The sequence below is a fragment of the Hippopotamus amphibius genome, chromosome 4 (assembly GCF_030028045.1).
Source record: "Hippopotamus amphibius kiboko isolate mHipAmp2 chromosome 4, mHipAmp2.hap2, whole genome shotgun sequence".
Taxonomy (NCBI): domain Eukaryota; kingdom Metazoa; phylum Chordata; class Mammalia; order Artiodactyla; family Hippopotamidae; genus Hippopotamus; species Hippopotamus amphibius.
Window position 1 is genome coordinate 42,055,078 of NC_080189.1, and position 14,024 is coordinate 42,069,101.

General features: G+C 43.3%; 1 protein-coding gene and 1 pseudogene across 2 annotated transcripts in view; both read left to right on the forward strand.

Annotated features, from left to right (window-relative positions):
• The window catches only part of ELMO1 (engulfment and cell motility 1), a 508,334-nt gene that overhangs the window by 463,384 nt on the left and 30,926 nt on the right, over window positions 1-14,024 (forward strand). For both annotated transcript variants that reach the window (XM_057730899.1, XM_057730900.1), the window contains 2 exons: window positions 2,365-2,528; window positions 10,202-10,314. In XM_057730899.1, coding sequence (XP_057586882.1) covers window positions 2,365-2,528; window positions 10,202-10,314 — 277 coding nt within the window. The remainder of the gene's footprint in view (window positions 1-2,364; window positions 2,529-10,201; window positions 10,315-14,024) is intronic.
• Window positions 7,199-7,290, forward strand: LOC130852735 (U6 spliceosomal RNA; annotated as a pseudogene).

Genomic DNA, 14,024 nt, shown 5'->3' on the forward strand with positions numbered 1-14,024 from the left:
ATGCCTATTTAGGTCTTCTCCCATTTTTTGATTGGGTTTTTTGCTTTTTTGATATTGAGCTGGATGAACTGTTTATATATTTTGGAAATTAATCAGTAGAGGCTATTCTTACTGTGGACACGGATTCCTAAAGGTCAGAAGCATATAAGGAAAAATGAGGATTGATATCACTGGAAAATAGATAGATCTGTTTGTCTCCCAGCCACCTATGACTCATCTTACCCTTGGTTCAGCCATGTTCAGGTGACTTAAAGGAAAATGTGGTTGGCATGGGATCCCTGGGTGCACGAGGGCACTGCAGCCAATGCCTGTGCAGATGACTAAAGAGGGAGGATATTGGGCATCCCTGAGCTGAGGTGACTCATGGGCTTGTGGGTTCCCCTGATGCTCAGGTTTTTCTGAAGGCGTGTTTAGTTTTGCTACCAAAGAGGATTCGCTTTCTTATTCTGCCCCCCAATGCCTCTAGACCCCAGCAGATCATTGGACAGGTCCTTATGTGATAGGACAGCTGTAGGAGAGAGGTCCACTTGGAGAAAGCAACCAACACCATCCAAGGAGAGGCAGCACCATTAAACAGAGTTCAGACAGTGCAAGGGGCTGTCCAGTGTTTGAAGGGTATCTCAGCTGCCTAGTATCTCCTGAGGTGGAAAGATTTTCCCATCACCTGGCTGTCAGGTTTGAAAATTCTGGCTTGCTGCAGTCTTTTCCATGCTGTAAAATTGTTACTTCTGTTACAATAACATTTCATGAAACTGACATTTTGGTGGGACTAGTCAGTGAGCAATTACTGAGTATCTACTATGCGTGAATTGTGAAATGAACAGCTGATTAGAAGCCATAGGAGCATACTGAGATCACATTTATAATGACAGGAGAGGTACCCCAGGGCTGTTCGACACCCAGTGTATGCCCTGTCCACCGTACGGATATCTTAGAATTCAACTAGATATGTGTGACCTTGGACAAGTTCTCAATCCTTCTCGGTCTCCATTTTCTTATCTTTTAAAACGTTTTTTTTATTTTATATTGGAGTATATTTGATTTACAGTGTTGCATTAGTTTCAGGTGTACAGCAAAGCAGTTTAGTTATGCATATTCATATATCTAGTCTTTTTCAGATTCTTTTCCCATAGAGGTTATTAGAGAGTATTGAGTCCATTTTCTTATCTTTAAAATAGTGGTTAAAACACCTACTTTACTGTATTGGAAAGAAGATTAAATGAGGTGATGAACAGCAAAGTGCCTGGCATAGAACCTAGCAGATAAGTGAGGTGCATTTGTGATTTTGTCTTATTTTTAAGTTGCAAACAACCCCAAAAATGGTGGTATGGGGTGTAGTGTAATACAGCGTTTGCAGCCCTAGATTCAAATCCCAACTCTGCCACCTACCAATCAGCTGTATGATTTTGAACGAGTTACTTAATGTTTCAAAGCCTCAGTTTCTTCATATGGAAATGTAAATGGTGATAATATCTACCTCATGGATTTGAGTGGATTGAGAGAAGGAATGTATATAAAGCACCTTCCATAGTATCTGGCACATAATAGGTACATTATGAAGGGTAACAATTTTTCTCATTTGTAACGGAGGATAAAAAAAGAAGCAGCAAGATTACAGTCTCTAGGATGCCTCTGCGTGTTTTTTGGCCTTTTCCTGCTCTGATCTGACGAAGATGAATCCACATTAATAGAGGCGATGGTTAATTGCCTCCTCATGGGCTGGACTTGTCCTGAAGCAGCCAATTACCATTTTCTTCTTTTCTCTCGAAGCTTCCAATGAGATATGTTTGTTGCAATTCAATAGACATCTTTTTTTAGTGCCTGGCTCAAAGAGGCAATACCACATGCCCATTTCCAAATACATCATTTGTATGAACACTCAGGCCTTCACTACATGGGGAAAGCAATCCAGGAGGGGCGGGTGTGGGTATTATTTCACATTCGCTTGAACCAGTGCCAACTAAACTTCCACAGTTAATTGTGTCTCAGCGATTTTCTCCTGGAAAAAAATAGTGATTATGCAGACTTCTAGCTGTTGCTTGGACTTCTTTCATTCTTGAGTTTGCATTGTTTATAGCCACATAATGTACCGAGCAAATGAATGTGTATATATCCTCCCACCCTGTCTCCCACCCCCCAATTCAAAGTTAGTCAGTCCACCTCCTTCCTTGCGGTTCCAGCAATACAGGAGAAAATGGAAGCTAAACATCATGGTAGTTGACTCTTTGGAAAAGCACTCCCAAGGTTAGGGCTGAGAGAGCCAGCGAAGGGGATCAGGGGATAGGGAGCCATTATTTGTGGAAGACTTTTCTGAAAGGGAAGGTCAATCCCCAGGAAAATGATGGTCTTCCTTTCATCTCACAGGTAATGCAGGTGGTGAAGGAGCAGGTTATGAGAGCTCTTACAACCAAGCCTAGCTCCCTGGACCAGTTCAAGAGCAAACTGCAGAACCTGAGCTACACTGAGATCCTGAAAATTCGCCAGTCTGAGAGGATGAACCAGGAAGATTTCCAGTCTCGCCCAATTTTGTAAGTTACCCCTGCCCTCTACCTTGTCAAAGGCTCGGAAACACCATTTTTAGAGAGAAAGCCTATCACACAGCTGGGCTGTGTTGTGAGCTCTTTACAGAAAGCCAGCAGAACACCTCTATTCAGTTCCTGAAGTCTCAACAACTCCTTGAGGAAGGCTGGGCAGGGGTGGGCTAGGGGGGAGGTGGGGACCTGTGCTGGCTGGAGGATCTAAACCAAGAAGTGACCCAGTTACTGACACTTCCCCTAAGGATTTGCAGCTGAAAAGTTTGGAACCTTTTCTAATACTTGGAACAATTTTTTTTGGCCCATGAAGCTATATTCTGTGTAGGTACCCTTGAGTGGCAAGATGCTCTTCCGCAGCCAGAGTGAGACCTACCAATAATGAAAGCATTATGAACACTGAAGTGTCGAGAGTGGGTAGGAAGGAGGGAGACCGAGCTTGACGGGAAGAGAGAGACCCGCCTTCTCCCTGCCCCGTTGGCTCTGCTTTGAGTCAGAATGTCTCATATGGCTCTTGTGACTATCAACCCACAGGCCTAAGGCAGAGAATCAGGGGGCCTCTTTCTATAGGACTTCGCATCAAATGCAGTTGAAACAGTTGTGTAACTTCACCAATCTCCATCTTTAAGATGTTCCAAACCTTGAACATGGACACTGTTTTAGACTGTTTTATTTGCTTTATCTTTTCTTAGTTTTGGCTTCTTTATCCTCCCTTGTCCTTTTCTAAGAGCTGGGTCAGTTTTGTTACCTTTATAATTTATAGGGAAGGAAAGAGGAAACAGGACTGAGGGTAAGGAAAGTGTTTGACATTTATTCTCATTCTTTCCTTGGAAGACTGAATACAGCTTATTTTGAGCTTTCCTATGAAGCCAGCTTACATCACTGGTGTCATGAAACTTATGTTAAACCTCTAATTCTTTAATACTTTTCCTTTCTTCTTCCATTCTGTTTCTTGCTTTCATATATCTGACATGTTTAATGCTTGGCAATTTGCAAAGCACCTCCTCATGCTATTTCATTTCCTCATACCCGTGTGAGGTAGGCAAGTCTTATTCCCATTCGAGGACCAGGATATAGTCTAGAGAGGGGAGGACCTTGTTGACAAATGGGTGAGCCAGGACTTAAACTCCAGCCCACTGATCCCTTAGCTAATTCTTAATCTACCCTACCAGAGCTCCTTTGCCAAGTGCAAGACTAAGATGAAGTTTAAAAAAGTGCACAAAAAAACCGTAGCCAAGCTATAGCATCTACTTTGTGTTTGTTTTCAAGCTTTAATAAGCACCATTAGAAGCTGTGGAGCAGAACTTCAGGCTTTAGTGGGGATGAAATTAGGCAGCAAGGGAGGGGAAATGCTGCCTCAGGGCCTTTGGTGGCTCACATCTGTGTAAAACCTAAACCATACCCACACTGGGCTGCAGGCAGCTCTCATGAGCAGCAGAGCTGGGGTTTTGCTTTGGTCCTCAGCTAGAAGAGGGTAAGCCCCAAATATCAAGCAGAAAGAACTTTGAATAAATGACTGACTCCTTGGAGATGCAGTTTCTTTTTTTTTTTTAATTAAAAAAATTTTTTTTGTTGAAATATAGTTGATTTACAATGTTGTGTTAGTTTCAGGTGTACAGCAAAGTGATTCAGTTATATATATATGATACGTAGATGATAGATGGATAGATGGATATATATATATGATAGATGATAGATGGATAGATAGATAGATAGGTAGATAGATAGATGATAGATAGTTAGATAGATGATAGATAGATAGATGATAGATAGATACTTTTTCAGATTCTTTTCCCTTATAGGTTATTACACAATATTGAGTATAGTTCCCTGTGCGATAGAGTAGGTCCTTGCTGGTTACCTGTTTTATACATAGCAGTGTGTATATCCCAAAATCCTAATTTATCCCCCCACCCCACCTGGTAACCATGTCTGTGGGCCTATTTCTATTTTTACAGTAAGTTCATTTATATCATTCTTTTTTTTAGGTTCCATATATAAGTGATATCATACAATATTTGCCTTTCTCCGTTTGGCTTACTTCATTTAACATGATAATCTCTAGGTCCATCCATGTTCCTGCAAATGGCATTATTTCATTCTTTTTTTTATGGCTGAGTAATATTCCATTGTATATATGTACCACATCTTCTTTATCCATTCCTCTGTCGATGGACGTTTAGGTTGTTTCCATGTCTTGGCTATTGTAAATAGTGCTACAATGAACATAGGGGTGTATGTATACTTTTGAATTATGGTTTTCTCTGGATATATGCCCAGGGGTAGTGTTGCAGGATCCTATGGTAGCTCTATTTTTAGTTTTTAAGAAACCTCCATTCTGTTCTCCATAGTGTCTGTTCCAATTTACATTCCCACCAACAATGTAGGAGGGTTCCTTTTTCTCCACACCCTCTCCAGCATTTAGTATTTGTAGATTTTTTTATGATGGCCATTCTGACCGATGTGAGGTGATCCCTGATGCAGGCAGAGTCTCTCTTGCAAGGAGGGACAGTGGCGCCTTGCCCCATCCCAGGGCCTACAGTACTGAAATGTTGGATTTCACAATGTCTGTTTCAGCAGATGTGTGAACACAAAGAGATTTTATTATCCTTTTGACAACAAATCTTAAAACCTAAAGAGAGACTTGAGGAACCACTTCAGTTAAGAGCAAGTAATTCCAAATTAATATCTGACCATGACTTTGTTCCGAATAAGACTGTTAACTGTTTGTCAAGTATGAACACTTTGCACCTGCTTTGGCTTCATATCTTTACTTCCCAAGACCTTGCCTGTGACATTCTGAAGTTTCTTTTCCCTTTATTACAAGAAACTCTTATCTTTACGCCTATCATGTAGAGAGAAGCCATGCAAATATAAAGGAAATCTTCTGTATGTTTGTGACATTGGCATCATCACTCAGCCACGGAACCTAAAAGCACCATGGTCCACTGCAGCCCTGGGTATAGTTGCTGTAAAGTCATAAAGACTTGTCAGAGCTGTAGCATTTCACGGTGGAGGCCATGAAGCAGCCTGGTCATTATCTCAGCCCCTGAAACAGGCAGGAAAGTACCAGCCTCCAGCTTCTTCTCCAGTGAGGCTCTGTCTGTCAGATGATCTGCTAGACAGGAACTCGCTGTGTGGTTGCATGAAGTCTAAATGCTGTCACAGCGACTCATGGGATAAACCCAAGTCAAGAAAGAAAAGGCATAGACCATGTATAGTTGTTTGCATTCATTGATTTATTCATTCATTTAACAAATAGGTATTGAGTGACTCCTACCTGCCAGGTCCAGCCCGTGATGCTGGGACAGACAGAGAACAGAGACACCTGGCTGTCCCTGTGCCAGGCTTTAAAGCTGGCCTTTGGAGGGATTATCAGGGACTATGCTTAGTGCCGGGTGGGCGGAAGCACAAGCAGGTGGGTTGTCTCAAGAGCACACAGGAGATGCATCTAACCCAACCTCGGGGGTTAGGATATTCAAATGTTAGAACTGAAAAGCACCTTTAAGGTCATCCAGTTCAAGCTTTTCACTTTGCAGACAGAGACAGTGGCTTGGCCGGGGCTTGACCGCTGGTGTGGAACCCTGCTGGCCGCCCTCTCCCCATCGCCTGGCTGCTGCACATAGTACAGAGGCAGATCTCAGCACCACGAAGACCTCTTGGGCACATGTCTCGTTTTTATAAAATGTTTATATTTCCTGAGAAGAAAAATGCAAACTCCGTATGGACAAATATTTTGGGAGGCTGTGTGTTCAGTGGGTTGAAGAACCTCTGTTTTATTTCTTAGCACTTGACTAATTATTTCAGAAGGAGGTATTTGTTATTTTCTGCTTAGTGTGACTTTACAGGGGGAGATGAGTCCATCCACACAATTAATCCGAGTTAATGGATATAAAAAGCCTGAATAGTCCCAAACTAGGTCATTTACCATGATATTGAGGGAAGAGGAGCTGCAGGGACAAACCCCAGGGAAGCAGAGAAGCAAAATGTGGAAAATCTAGACCCAGGGGCTAATAGACCTAGGACCAGATTCCAAGGCCACCACTTGCAAATGTGGCTATTTAGTCAAGTTCTGCCACCCATTCTAAGCCTGTTTTTCTCGTGTGTAAAAATGAATTTAATAGAAGTGTCTACATCGTTGGGTTGTTAGGAGGACTCATTGAAGTAGTGCATGAAAAATGCTTAGCATGTGCCCTGTACATAACATCCACTCAGAGAAATGGTCGCTCTTACTATGAGCTGATAACCAGAATTTAACAAGTTGTCACGCGATCAATATGTAAATGGTAAAACTGACACTGTGAATATATTTGTTTATTCCCTGTCTTGTCTCAGAATGTACAATAAAAGTAGGTGAGCAAGAAAAAGTAAAAGTAAATAGAGCCAGAAATAAGGCCAATACCTATCCTGCAAAACTGCATCCCTGCTGAAGATTGGCCACAAGCTTTGCTCACGGCCCTCATAGCCAATGCCAGTGTTCAGTGCACTCGACGGATACTTATCAAGTGCCTACCACTTGCCAGGTACTGTTCCATGTGTTGGTAATTCAGCAGTGAAGAGAGCAAACCCAATTATCACCCTTGTAGTGATTATATTTTGGTGGGGAGAAATAGATGATAAACGTGGTAAATAAGACTATAGCATGTTAAAAGAGGATACAGAGGTGCTCACTTCTGCAGTGCATATACTAAAACTGGGACGATATAGAGAAGATTAGCATGGCCCCTGTGCAAGATTTCGCGAAGTGTTCCACAATTACACTGTTGCTCAGCCCAGAGTCTCCCCAGAGCCCTTGTAGATCAGGGATCAGCAAGCTATAGCTCTCAGGCCAGATCCAACCCACTCTCCGTCTTTGTGAATAGAGTTTTACTGGAACACAGCCACACTCCTTTGTTTACCTGCTGTTGACTGCTTTTCCTGTACCATGGCAGAGTTGAGTCCTTGCAGCAGAGTGTATGACCCACAAAGTCTGGAATATTTACTCTCTGGCCTCTTACAGAAGAAGTTTGCCAGCCTCTGTTCTAGATGAACAGCAGATGGCAGCTCAGCGGGGCAGACCCCAGGTCCAGGAAGGAGTCTCACCAGTCTAGTGGTGCTGTCTGCCCTCTGCATGGGGTACTGGCCTCACTGGGCCTGGACTGGACTTGGAATTTTCTTCTGGAAGCAGTGCTAGACTTTACATTGCTCTTCACACACTCCTTTATTCTGCCTCCTTTAATCTTCCTCTTTTTATTTATTTACAGGGTTTTTAGATAGAATTAGAGGAATAGCTATCAAAGTAAAGCCAGTAAATCCATGACCTTGACCTCACTGGCCCCAAGCTGAGAATTTCAAAACCCAAGTCGCGCCCATGGTTGTTAGCTGGATTACCCCAGAGGTCATATCTCATTCACAGAAACACCATGTAGGGATTACATACATTTTTTTCCCTAATACGAGTGAATTCTGTAGCTACTGAGTCCATTCGCAGGGAAAGAAGAGGCTATCACTTGGGGGGGGTGGGGGAAGCTGTTCCATTTTCCTCACCGCCTAATATTGCCTAATCATGTTTTGAAATCCTTTGGGGTTCATAACAAGAAAAGGCGACTTGTAGCAGCAGATCTACTTATTCCAATAATCCATCCCTGAAGATGGTTCGTAATGGAGTGTGTCAGGATGAGCACATCTGGGTCTTACAGTAAAATCATAAATCATTTAAGTTCTTTCAATTATTTCCTCCTTTTGGTCCTCGTCTCTGCATCTTCATCTCCATTTTAATAACTAAACTCTAGCCTAGTAAAACTATTATTTAAAGATACATCTCTAACCTAAGAATTGATGAAATTCCCAGATTCTCCCTCCCATGATTTGCCCCGCCCCGTCGCCCCAGCTTGGAAGCCAGGAGCGGTGATTTATTGTTGTATGTGAATGCCCTGGCAATTCCCCATCTTATTCTCCTTTCAGAGCAAGGTTCATCAAAGCTACAATTTTCTGAGTCCATTCTACAAAAGCTGAATGCTGATAATAGATAGTTTTAGTCATCTGAAAGCCTGAGATGAGACCCTGTGAGACCTGCATCAGAAAAGCAAATGCAAGTAAAGCGAATGCACCGAGCTGTACCATTGGGGCTGAGTTTCCATATTAGGTTTTATAAATAGTTAGTTGGAACAGGATCAAATGACAGAGCGTTTGAGGCCATTTAAGCCCAAAATATATATTAACAGCTTTCTAGAATACCTTGTTAGATGGCCAGATCCTTTTACATTACTTTTCATTCCTTTTTTTTTCTTCTCATGGGTAAATAGAAGCAGTTGGCACCAGAAACACTTGAGTGTGTCCCCTATTCAGCACTTCACCTCTGTAAGCTGTTTCCCCATCTGTGAGATGGAAATGATGATATTAATACCTGTTCCCAAAAGTTGCGGAGTTTTTGTGGGGAGGAAGGAAGGGATGTCAAATGAGCTAAAATTGCATATACACTGCCTGGCTCGTAGCACACACTTACCGAGTGTTTGTGCCTTCCGCACCTGGAAACAGAATACCATGTGAAGATAGATTGCTTGCAATCCAGAGTGAGCCCAGCTTAAGGCTGAAGCTGATGAAAATGTGAGCCTTGACTACAATGTAATATGGGCACAGGGAATGTTTGGCTTGAGGAAAGGAGAGAGTGTTATCAAAGCAAATTCAGTAACACCTTGCATTCCTGCCCAGTGCTTACGGCTCACTCACACTCGCACTGTCTCCTTTGGGAAAGGAAAGATTCTTATTCCTATTTTACAGATGAGGAAAGTGAGACTTACAAGAGCTACATGAAATGCCAATCATGGGCAGAGCCTAGATTGAAGTCCTCATTTCTGAGTTTGGGTCAGTGCTTTCAACACTTCTCTGAGGGCTGGACTCTGGGTTTCTCTATACATCATCAACTAGAACAACTCTAGCTTTACTGGACTCAAATGCTAGGGCACTACAGAAAATTTTGTATGATAAAAAAATTTCTGCTCTTGGAAATAAAAAGATTTAAAACCTATTGCACTATATTATCATATCTTTACAGCAGAGTGCATCTAAACCTAAATTACATTGTATTAGCCTGAGACAAGATGCAAGTAATCCTCAATTTATCCTTTCATTACCCCAATCTCTGTGGGCTAGAATCTGGGATGATGTGTTGTTCCTATTTGTAAGTGATAGAATCAAAAGCAAAATGTGGTCCTGTGCTTTGCACGATACTGTGTTTGCTGTGGAATAGTCATCGTGTGGTTGTCCGATATCCCTGTTTGGTCAGATCACAAATGTAGTCTAGGAATTTATCTGCTGAAGGGAGTAGATTATGGCCAGAGATTCATTGTCTCGGCAGAGCTGAGTGAATTTTTGCATAAATTTATACCTGGGACGTTGTAAACCAAGAGAAGAAATTTCTCAGGAGACGTTGGTCTAGAAAAACGTCACTGAAGTGATTGGTACTCTTGTGGGTATTCTGTAAATGTCAGAGAATCTATCGTGTTATTAGAACAGATAACCCTTTCCACTGATGCTTAGTAAACGCTTCTCTACAGCACCACGTAGGGAGGTATCAGGCTGTTCGTGAAACGATGCAGCTCGCACTCGCCTGCCCCATCTGCCCATGGTGCCCTTTCAGCCACGTGCTGTTCTCAAGGTGCACTGTGAAATATGTGTTTATCGTTTCACAGGGAACTAAAGGAGAAGATTCAGCCAGAAATCTTGGAGCTGATCAAACAGCAACGCCTGAACCGCCTCGTGGAAGGGACCTGCTTCAGGAAACTCAACTGCCGGCGGAGGCAAGGTATTGTCTGGGGCCACTCCAGACCCAGCAATGAGGAACAGCGGCCCGCTTCCTGGGGACTCACATGGGCATGGGTGTTGGTTTAAAGGTAGGGATGCAGCATTGTACTCGGGACAGGAATAGCAGTCCAGGTAAGTTCTGATTTCCCATGTACACCCAGGGAGAATCAAAATCTAGAATCGCCAGAAGACCCATGGAACTGAAGAGCCATCTGGGCCATTTCACGCCTGAAGTCTGCCAGTAGTGGTTCAAAAACAGCTCACATTGTTGAGAGCTTACCACATGCCATGCTCTCACTTTACCTATGTTAATGCATTTCATCTTCCCAGTAATCCTAAGAAGTAGCTACTGTGACTATGCCCAGTTTACAGATAGGGAAACTAAGGCAATGAGGTATGAAGTAACTTGCCCAGAGTCACAGAAGAGCAGGGATTTATACTCCAGCAGCTCTATGGCCCTAACTTTTAACGATTCACTATGCTATCTGAGAGCTGGCACCCGCTGTTGGATTTGATCTTGAAATTTTCAGCATGGATGGCCCTTACTTTCAAATCCCCATACTGATTCTCTTCCGGGTCAGAATTATTTTATTTGTGGATACAAGTGACGGTGAACCAAAGTGGGATAGAATCACTGTTCATAATCTTGCAAGACAAATTTCTGAATTGTCTCTACAAATTTTAATCCCAAAATATCAAATTAAAATGGGTGCCATTAGACTAGTTCCAGTAGGTGGAAAGCCTTTCCAGCTGTCTCTTAGCCGAAGAAGTAAAGTCCTTTGATTGCTTGTGACATACTGCTCATTGTAAAGTTAAGGTACTCATATCATATCATACTGTCCTAGAAACAAATCGTCAGAAAATAAAATTGAAAGGTGAGATTCAGGGAAAGGTGAAGAGATGAGGGAACCGCCAGGAACAAGCATCAGCATTAGCAACTGTACCAAGAGCAAACGTCAGTTCTGGCCCCAGAGAAACCCTGGCAGGTATTTCTGGAACCCGATGGAGGCCCTGCTCAGACATGGAGCTCACCCACTAATGACAAACATCACTTCGTGTTTATGCCGAGCCATCCTCCCGGCTGTTTAGTTTTAATGGCTTTGTGCTGAATATTGAGTACATTCAAACTATTGCGAATGTAGCCATTAAAAATCACATTAAGGAATGTCCAAAAGCAGAACTTCCTTGACGAATGAAAATGCAGGTCATTCCCAGAGGGTGAGAAACCATGAGAGTGAGCTTCAGGCTGGGCCTCAGGAGAGGACAACGGGCGGAATAAGAAAGGGCTGCGTTACAGCTGGCACTGACAGAGACGTGCACTAGGATGAAGGAACTCATCTCTCCCATTCAGCCGTTGGGGGACCGGCTCACCCCCTCCTTCCTCACTGCAGTCCTTGCACTTGGGCACCCTCCTCAGAGTGAATGCTGTTCTAAGAGGATAGTGTGGCACAGGGGGGAGGACAAGAGCCCTGGAGTCAGACGAAGTGGGTGCCATCCTGCCTCTGCCCTGTCCAGCTCTGGGACCTTGGGCAGTTTCCCCATCTGAAGTGTGGTTAACAGTGCCTGTTTCCTAAAGTTATTGTGAGGAGGAAAGGTGGTCATGAATGCAGCTCTTATAAAGCAGCTTAAAAAAGAGGGGAGAGGGATGGTAGCTACTGTTTTATTCTGGAAGACCCTATAAGAAAGTACAGTGAGCTGGGGGTACATAGACTTGGTTCTAAGCTTCTCAATTTTGTAAGTAACCACCTGGGTGTCTTTAGGCAGGACATGTGACCTCTCAGGGCCACAACTTCTCGTCTGTGAAGTGGGAGAATAGTTCAGTTAGCCAGATTGTCTACTATATGCCCTGATCTCCTCACTGCCTTTGGCAAAATCAATATTCAGGATATATTGCCCACATAAGGTGATTTATAACGTTTTTACTTATTTAACATCGGGCAAAAGGCACAGAAATGGGGGGAGGGGAGAAATGGCAAATCGACACATGCCAGCAAACGCCTCCCCTCGTGCCTAGCTAGAATCCTTCGGAACCTAATTCAGAGAACCCAGTTTCACCTTCCAGTCTACTCCACAACTCCCTTTCTAGGCTGAAATGGGTAGATTCCACTTGAATACTCCTCTTTCTAGATGTCATAATTACGGTTTTTTTGGCTAAAGAGGTGTTAGTCCCAAATATGCAATTTTTTCCAGTTTTCTAAAAATGAATTACCTACTGAGCAAAAAAATATTAGCATCTAGATTATAAACTTATTAGTTAAACTCCCTAGGGAGCACGACCATCTGTGTTTAGTATAAAATCATCCTTCCAAGTGAAGAAAGGAAGGCTTTTTGGTGTTTGGTAAATTGATTTAAAATCTGGTGGCTAACTCTGTGTGCTTAAAAATAGGGATGCAAAGCAGACTGTGCTGAAATTGGTTTCCTATCACCCCATCAAAACATTCCATTTCGATTTACACACATTAATGAGGACATGGTGTAAAATCATCTTACTCCCTTCGGGAGAGGTGAGAGCTCAGACGGGGGCAGCCAGGAGCCGTCCCAGGTTCAAGGGCAGGCACAGGCGCCAAGGGCCGTGCGTGACCACACTCCCCCAAACTTGCCCAACAGTGAGGCAGTCACAGATGAGTGGATTTAACTACTAACTGTATAGGGGAAAATAGGAAAGAGCGTCCTGTCCCACAGGACTGGAAAGGAGAGGAGCAGGTGTAGAGCCCTTTACTGTGCCGTGTTTGGCTAGAAGACCCCCGAGGTGCTACTTCCCCATCATTCCACCTGCCTCATCTGCAGCTCTGCTACTTGGTTAGTCCAATATAGATACATACAAGTCTGGATTTCTGGGAATTCTGGCCACAGCAGAACTGAGAGGGAGTAAATCACGGGAGACACACCCAGCTGCATTCCAGTCCCTGCCTCCCCACTCACTAGCTGGGTAGCCTTGGGCAACCCAATAAATCTCTCTGTACTTCTGTTTCCTCATCTGTCAAGTGGGGATAATGTCAGTTCCTACATCAGATTGTTGCAAGAGTTAAATAAAATCGTGCATGTATAGCACTTGGTGCTCAGCACATTGTCAAACATTCACTAATGATATTTAATATTAATTTTCACTTACAGTTACTCAGAATATAGGTTTTTACACACAAGCCATAGATTGGCAATGGCTGTCACATAATGCTTCATTCTGTCCTGCACTCACTGTGGAGTGTGAAAACCTCTTGTTCACAATCCTTCATAATGAGATTGCCTTGCTTCCGTGTTCCCTGGGCTTCTCAAGAGAGTCAAGATGAAATCCCAGAAGCTGTCTGTGTCTGAGCCATTATTTGCTTCATGAGAATCTACAGTCTCAGGAACTGCCTCCTATTTTCCTTTCTTTTCAGAGGTTAGGGTTTTTCAGAATCACTTGCATTGAATAGTCTTGATAAGAGCCCAGGGCTACACATTGGCGTGTCATTTTCAAGAAATGATAGCGTGAAACTTTTGCTTCTCGTTGAAGACACTGTCCGTTATGTTGACCAGTTTCCCTTCTGTAAGCATTAACATGACAAACTTAATTTGGAACCCAGTGGTGAGTGAAACATGGACCCAGCGGAGTTTGCACGCTCCCACGCTGCAGCCAAGGGCGATGTGCCTGCCTTGTGCTTTCAGCACACTCAGAAGACCTGACTTAGAGCTGAGTGGTACCTTCAGGCCATTTCACTAACCATATGGACC